The 7,797-nt window shown below is 39.1% G+C and overlaps 1 protein-coding gene across 1 annotated transcript in view; it reads right to left on the bottom strand.

Annotated features, from left to right (window-relative positions):
- Positions 1-3,739: 3,739 nt before the first annotated feature.
- PIGK (phosphatidylinositol glycan anchor biosynthesis class K) overlaps positions 3,740-7,797 on the bottom strand; it is a 65,156-nt gene continuing 61,098 nt past the window's right edge. Inside the window, exon 12 of the mRNA XM_017743461.1 lies at positions 3,740-4,969. Coding sequence (XP_017598950.1) covers positions 4,853-4,969 — 117 coding nt within the window. The 3' untranslated portion in view covers positions 3,740-4,852. The remainder of the gene's footprint in view (positions 4,970-7,797) is intronic.

A 7,797-nucleotide genomic window follows, 5' to 3' on the forward strand; every position in this document is an offset into this window, starting at 1 on the left:
GGTCTTAAAGAACTTGCACGTGAAATGAGTTCTAAGAAATGCTGATTTCAGAGTATCTTATGCAGCCTATGCAAGTTTTCATTCCAAAACACAGACACTTTCAAGATACATTTCATGAAAGCTTTTTATTTTTAAAGGTTTACAGAAAGAGGGAAAGCAGAAATAAATTAGAGTACAGAGATTCTCTTCCATGAGAAACTTTCTCCATTTTTAAAATTTGCCTTTCACCACTTAAGAAAAGCAAAAAACTATTATGTTCATTATTGTACAGAAGTGCTGAAGTGATGGTTAGAAGAGTTTTTGTGGCATGTGTGATTCATTTGTAGAATACTGAAAAGAGACTTCTGCAGGACAACTACTGCTACTGAGCCCCAACTTTCCTCTCTGTCAGCTACAGCCTGAGTTTGATCTTTACATGGTTGAGAAGACACTTTCATTATATACACTGCTTTTTCCTGCAGTTCATAACTTTATGGATAGATTAGTCTCCTGAAATATTTTATGCTTGTCTCAATCTAAAGGTGAATTAGTCTGGAAGCATGATAAAATTCTACCAGGTCACACAGAGCTCTGTAACAGACAGAGCTGAAGATCTGTACATGAGGACACTGAGCTTTCTTGTCCCAATCCTTGTCCCCACACTCTACCATATACCAAGGTTGTCTTCTCTCCAAATACCACAGACTCTGAAATGCACCATTATCACTTTGTGGATTGCCTTCCACTTTGTCTATTTTTATCAAGTCCAAATAATCCTGACCACATAAAAGCTTTTCACTCCACAATGCAAAGTACTGGATCAAATCCTCACTGTTTACCAGAAACCAGCAGCATCTCATTTCCTCAGCTATATTGAGTGGATAATTAGGGAAGCCTTCAGATCAGAAACTTCCTTTTTATTCCTTCCCTCTAAGCATCCATCAGAGAAGAGAAAGCAGCAGTTCTCTAACATCAAAAAACCCCTTACTGACTTGCTGTCAATATCACGATTGCCAGGGCTGCAGACTTCCCTTGCCCTGCCTCAGCTGGTCCTTCCAGTCCCTCTCCCAGGAATACAGTGCAACACCTCCCTGTCCTCATCACTGCACAAATCCTCTCCACCCAGGATAAATTCACGGCTGAACCTGGCCTCAGCCCCTTTGCAAATCACTGATTTAGTGCAACTCAGCCCTGCTCCAGCATGCAATGATGCCTATCTGAAGGCAGACTGGACCACAAGTTCCATTTACTTCCAGTACATTCTGTGGATGTGACAACTGAGAATAAAAATCCCTGACTCCTGAAACAAGAGATGGAAATAGGCACAATGTGCAGGCAAGGAAATTAGACTGAGATTCCATTTGCTTTTCTTTTATCAATAACAGACACCAGCTTTCAGGGGGAAAAACCAACCAAAAGAAAAAACCCTCCGCTCTCTAGAAGAGACACACATGATGTTTGTGAAGATACCTGTGAACAGTCTCAGGTATTTGCTTATGCCAAGAGAACAGCACTTCATGGTAACAGTCATTAAACATGAAAATATTCAGCTGGCATAGACCAAGAAACACTGAGACCAAGAAACACTCCCCCCTGCTGAGGTATCTTTCTCCACTCATTTTTTGTAGGAACCTCAGTTTTAAGTCTGCAACAGAAGCACAGCTTAGTCACACATGGTGTCAGCCCTTGGGCCTGCTCACAGGCACTCCAGGGGACAGGAGAGTGCCTGGATGTGAGTACAGCCCTACAGACGACCTACCATTTCTTCAGTTCAATAATAAAAATGCATTTTAACATGGGATCCTGAAAGAGAGCTGAAAAACTGAAATGATCAACTTCTATTTTTATCATCCATGAGTGTTCTAAACAATGTCTTAAAACCCCATGGCAGGACCTGTCAATGCAGTTCCACAGTACAGGGTGCAGACATGAATACACTGAGTTTTGCAAGCACGGGCATGCTTGGTTCACAGACCTATCCATGCAGAGTGCAAAATGCTGAAATTCAATTCTGCTCTAAAAGTTCCCATGCAAAGAAACACCAAGAAACTACCATCTGGCTTGTCTTCTGGATTCCATTTAAAAGATCATTTGTGCACCTTGGAGGAAGCATCTATACTGCAAAGCACACTTGGCCTGCAAAACACAAATGGTTTGTGACTGAGGGTGGCATGGCTGGTTTCAAGAGCCCACATTCCAAACTGAGCTTGAAGGCCTCCCAGGGAAAATGAAAAGATTACTAACTTTAAATAAAAAAATAAATATACAAAACACAATTACAGACAATTCTGTGACATTTCTGTACTTGCTTTCAGACTGTAACTGTTCAAGGAGTAAACGTTATCACAGCATAGAAAATACTGTCTCAGAGGTGTAGCACAGGCAACTTTGAGGTGTCTCAGAATGATCCATTTCAACTCTTCACTTCTGTGCATACAAAAATGTTAAAAATGCCTGAAGCATAGTTTGCTGCATTCCAGTCAAACTGTTGTTCTCACTTCAATTTAATCACTTTCACATGCACACTTACTGAGTGCCTCTATCCACAAATTGCATTTTAATAACCCACCTGATTGCCTCCTTTTCCCATAGCAGATAAGCTTTTAAAAAGACAGAATCTTTGTGTCTTCTGCCACTGGCAAAATTCAGCTGAGTTCTGTAGATGTTTCTACCACTTCCTGCAAAAGGTGGCTGAAAGAGGGAAAGAAAAAAATTGAGGGCCTGAGGAGTCCATATAAGTGCAACTGCAACAAGGCACAAAGCTCTATCAGCTTCACTTTATACACTTTTAAAAGTGTGGCAAAACTTGCCTATAAAATAAATATTTGATTAAAATACTTACTACAATTGAAAACGAGTTAGATTAAGAAAGGAAAACTAAGGAAATCCTCTAAGGAATTCTGTAGGATTCATTTTGTAGTGGGTCTACACATTTCTACATGGTCTGTGCATAACAGATTTTACTTGATTGTTGTATTAGAAATTGCTGAGGGGAAAAAACCCCATTTTTTGATTTTAAGAAAAGTCACCATTATATCAGATTTCAGATACAAAGTCACTGCTTTGAAGGACACTGTCCAAAAGAACAACCCCCAAACCCAACACATTGTGCATAGATCCAGACATCCAGCACCAGGAATGCTGCTCAGACCCATCTCACAGGCTGTTTCTTTTTCCCTTTAAGTTGCATTGATGTTGGCAGGGGGACTGGGAATGTCTCATATTGTCTACCACGATATCAGTTTACAGAACTGTAAGGACAGTAGGAATGCTTTTGTTTTAATCCCTATTCCTGGTGCTTACACCTGCTACTGAAAACAATTCCAGCTCTTCACCAAGAAGTGCCACAAAGAGGTGGAGCAGGCAAATGTTTACCTTCCCATAATGGGTCATTTTGTACCTTCAACGTCTCCAATCCTAGAAAATCTTTCAAGAAAAAACCTAAGGCTTTAATACTCAAGCTGCACCACACTGCTGTTTTCCCTGTTCTCTGGAAGCCTCCGTGGCTTCTCTGCAGCTCTCCAAGGCTCACAGAGCTCTGACAGTTCACCTCCCCTCACCTGAGGCTGGGATGCCACAATCACACTGGAAGAAAAGAAAAAAGGACAAAAATTGTAATGTGCTCAGATTTGTATGTGCCATGCAATAGGAAAACACTCAGAACCATATTCTAAGAAAAGTAAACTGACCCTGATATTATGTGTGATTATAAATAATTCCTAATAACTTCTAGAGATACATGTCTAGTACTTACACCATGGATGGATCAGGTAAGCTTTATTTTGATTAAGGTCGAGAACAATTTCCAAAAGCATAGGGCAAAAGCTTCTCCTCGCTGACAGACGTGTTTCTACACATGCACAAATTTGCTCTTTTCTTCACAAATATCAATATATTATACAGACAAAACCCTCTTAGCATACATTCATCAGTAAATTCCAGGAAGAACAAATCAATATGCCAAACCAGAATTTACAAAACACAGGTGACAAAGCACATTTTCTAAGGGCTCAGAAACTACAGAATACAATAGTACAATTTATAACGTTTTTCATTCTGATGCCAGAGTTGATTTTCTTTGGTGCAAAAATCCAGTGCATTGAAAATCCTGAAAGTATCTAAGTCCATATTGTATGCAGTGAAAATACACCACCTATGAAGGGTTTCTAATGGACATGGTGAAGTCCTTTCATGGTTTTTGGCCTTCTGAATCTTTTAAGTAGATTCAACAAGGTCATAATTTTCTTTTCACTTTCACCAACTCACAGAATTCTAGACTCAAAACTGCCTAAGGTGAGAAGACTCATCTAAGGGTTGCATTTAACAGGAAAGAAAAAAGAATAAAAAAAAAAAAAAAAGAAATCAATATATTCCAGAGTAATTTTATTTTTGTGAAGAAAGCTTTCAATACGTCATGCCAAAGTCTGCAAAGTGGGTTAAGTTTTTATTGACAAAATGACATCTTAAATAACATTCTGCACAATGTCCAGTTCTTTAGTAATAGGTGACTTCTTCTAAGATCTATTTTGAAGTATGGTGGAAAGAATTTGCCCATTTACAATCCAGAAGCAACCTCAGAAATCCTGTTACTGGGTTTAGGTCCTGCCCCTTTTTAAGTTTAAGCAGAAAGAAAAAATGCTCAGAGAAACATTAAAATATGTTCAAATCAAGACAACATGAAATAACAGTAACAATAAAACCACTTGTTAGAATCTTTCCAGAAAAAGGGGCAGAAGAGATGACTTCAAAAGAACCTTTAGAAGCAAGATGTCAACACAGTGTTTCAACACAAACATCATTCACATCAGAGAGCACAGGTGATACCCATGAACCCAAAGTAGCAGCCAATGCAAGTATCTTGTTTGCTCCAGTTTCAGAAGACATGTTTCATGTGCTTGATTCCATATGTTTTGAAGAAAACCATGATGATCAATGCCCAGAGTCCTAAAATAAACCCTCCAGGAGGATGCCAATCCTTTTGTTTTGGTTTCTGGAAAAAAAGAAAAAACAAAAAGAGAAAGAAAATTTGTACTTAGTTCTCACAATAAGCAGTGCACAGTGCTTATCAAATGCAAAAAAACCAATCCTTGCAGTGGAACAAAATACCAATAAGCTGTATTTCTTCATGAAGTAGAAGCATTTTTGTGATGTGATGGGGAGGCTAATGGGCGGCAATCTGCCACTTCTGACAAGGGAGGGTAAGTACCACAAAAAGGCCACTGGAACTGTGCCTGTGCGTATTGGTGTTGTGGGACGTGTTCCAACTCATTTGTTTGGACAGATTTTCTTATATTTGGTCTCATGTAAATACAAGAAAAAAATTCTGTAAGTATGAAAAACAGCTCCAACAACTGAAAACGTGAAAGAGAAAAGGAAGTGTTGTTTTTCCATTACCTGTTTTCTACAGCTGCTTTTGTACTCAGAATTATGTGAATAAACAGATACCTGACCACATAAGAAGTGAAGACTCATAATTTCAGGAATATCATAAAACAAAACAGAACTGATTTCAATGTCAATCACATTTCCCAAGGGTCTCACTGAGTCTAACTGGCTTTCCCTAATGTAGAAATTCTAACTTCTGTCCCTCTTCAAGAAATTTTTCATCTTCAGTAAAAAGGCATACACTGCAATTGAAGGTCTTTTCTGTCTCACACATAGAAGCTAGACAAGATAAAACTTGCCTGTCTTCTTCCTCCCCTTATTAAACCAAAAATTGAGATACTCCACAGTCAGCGAATAGAGAAATGGATTGCAGAAGAGCTGCCATGTACCCCAAGATCTGTCTCTGCGGCTAAGAATAAGGTGACTATATGCATGCAAAATTTTAGTTAAGACTATCATGACAAAAATACCAGAATTATAATATTTAGAAGTGTAACTCAGTCCCTCAAACCTGTGCCTACTCTAGCCCTCAGCAGGTATGTTTTACAGATCTTCTAGGCAGACAGGGGTGATTTACTATTACAATAATAAATACTGAAGTGCTTGCTGAGATTTTTATTCCTGCCTTGCTGAAAGATTTGCACCATTTTGTCCTTGTGCAGAATGAGACACGAGGGGCACAGAGCATTTAGGTTTTGTTGCATTTAAGTAACATTTTAAATTCTCTTTCTGCCAAGTGAATAACTGTTACAAAAGTGGCTGCTGTTTTAACTTCAGCATCAATTCACAGAGAGAACCTTGTTGTTCTCTGCTAAATGTACCAGGAGGCTGGTGAACTTTAATGCAAGAAGGAACAGTTTGCAGTGTGTGTTCTTTCAAAACAGCTTTCCTATCAACACAAAAACAATGTTTGTTGATTGCTCAGCTCCCACTTTCTAAACCACATAGTATTAGCTTTAGGATTTTTCTTTAAGTATTCTGCCTACAATTAAAAAGTAGAACAAATAGTCACATCACCTGAAACACCCAAAGAACCTGGCAGCCTGAAATATTAATGATTTTACTCTGATACAGAAATCACAAAACTAGCATTATAATTTACATCAACCACAACAAAACCAAAGATGTGAGCAGAGCAGGTGTCTCTGTATGCAAACCACTGAACTCCCTGAGCAGCACTCGTCAGCTGCAGCGTGTGCTGCTGGTGATCTGCCACCTCGCTGATATTCACAACTGCACATCTCCACATAAACATCTCTGAAAATCAACTCTGCCTGTTCAAAAGGCTGCCAGCACAACTCGCTTCTGAGAGTAACAGCACATGACACTTCTCCACACAAAGGGACTTTCTTGTTTAAATCTTCCTAATTAACCCGTAACTTCGTATGCATATTGCAGTGCCTGTTCCATCAATCTCTTTGTACTATCAATCTTTCCCTTCTTGGATCTCAGACAAGTATCTTACCACAAAGTGGCACCTGACCCTTCTAGACAAATGACTTCAATTTGCAGCCAGTGACACTAAAAGCCTCTCTTTCCTATTTTGTATAGAACATGTAATTTAATTTCTTTAAAGAATTTATATGAATAAATATTTATAAGGTGATCTATGAGTATGGTTTTACATTTTGTCATGTCATGTACTGAAGTCTCCATGGAATTGTGCAAGAGAAGAGAGGCCAGTGCAGCAGTGGCTCCGCACTGGGAAATCAAGGATATACATATAGTCAGTTTAAAGTCACGGGATGCAATGTTAAAATGTAAAGGATTGAAACCATGAAGGCGTGACAAAAATTTTATGAGGCTGTGCAAGAGCTAGATACTCAGTAATCTTAAAAATAAATTATCTTAATAAGAAAGATTTACAGACCCAGAAACTGAAATCTACATGTAAGTACTAAACCACAATAAAACGGCAAAAAGATGCAACTCCGTTGAATATCTGTAAGTCAATATCTGTAAGTGGTTAATTGAGCACAAAATCATACAGAAATAGGCCAGTACTTTCCACGAAGACATCAAAACCTTATGAATATCTAAAATGGGAGTACACAGATTCACCTTTAAACCTACAAAGTATACCTGCAAGAGCTGAAATACCTGATTTCATTTAAATTAACTTGCTCATAGATTCCCAAGAGAGTTCACCACTGAATTAAAAATATAATTAGTTGTCAAACTAACAAGTTCATCTTTCTAAAATCTTAGCAAATACAACACAGAAAGCGTCAATAACAAAACTCTGCCCAGGTGGGCACGTCAGCTCAGCAGCAAAGGGTGCTGGAGTTCCTTTACTAAAAGGTGCTTTTGGCACCGGCGCTTGGCCCCATCTGCATGGGAGATGGAGCCGCTGCTCCCGTGAACTGTGCCAGCAAGCTGTGCTTGTCACACCGGCTGGCGGGCGCTTCCAGCTGCGGCTCTGCCAGCGCAGAG

The sequence above is a fragment of the Corvus brachyrhynchos genome, unplaced genomic scaffold (assembly GCF_000691975.1).
Source record: "Corvus brachyrhynchos isolate BGI_N302 unplaced genomic scaffold, ASM69197v1 scaffold48, whole genome shotgun sequence".
Taxonomy (NCBI): domain Eukaryota; kingdom Metazoa; phylum Chordata; class Aves; order Passeriformes; family Corvidae; genus Corvus; species Corvus brachyrhynchos.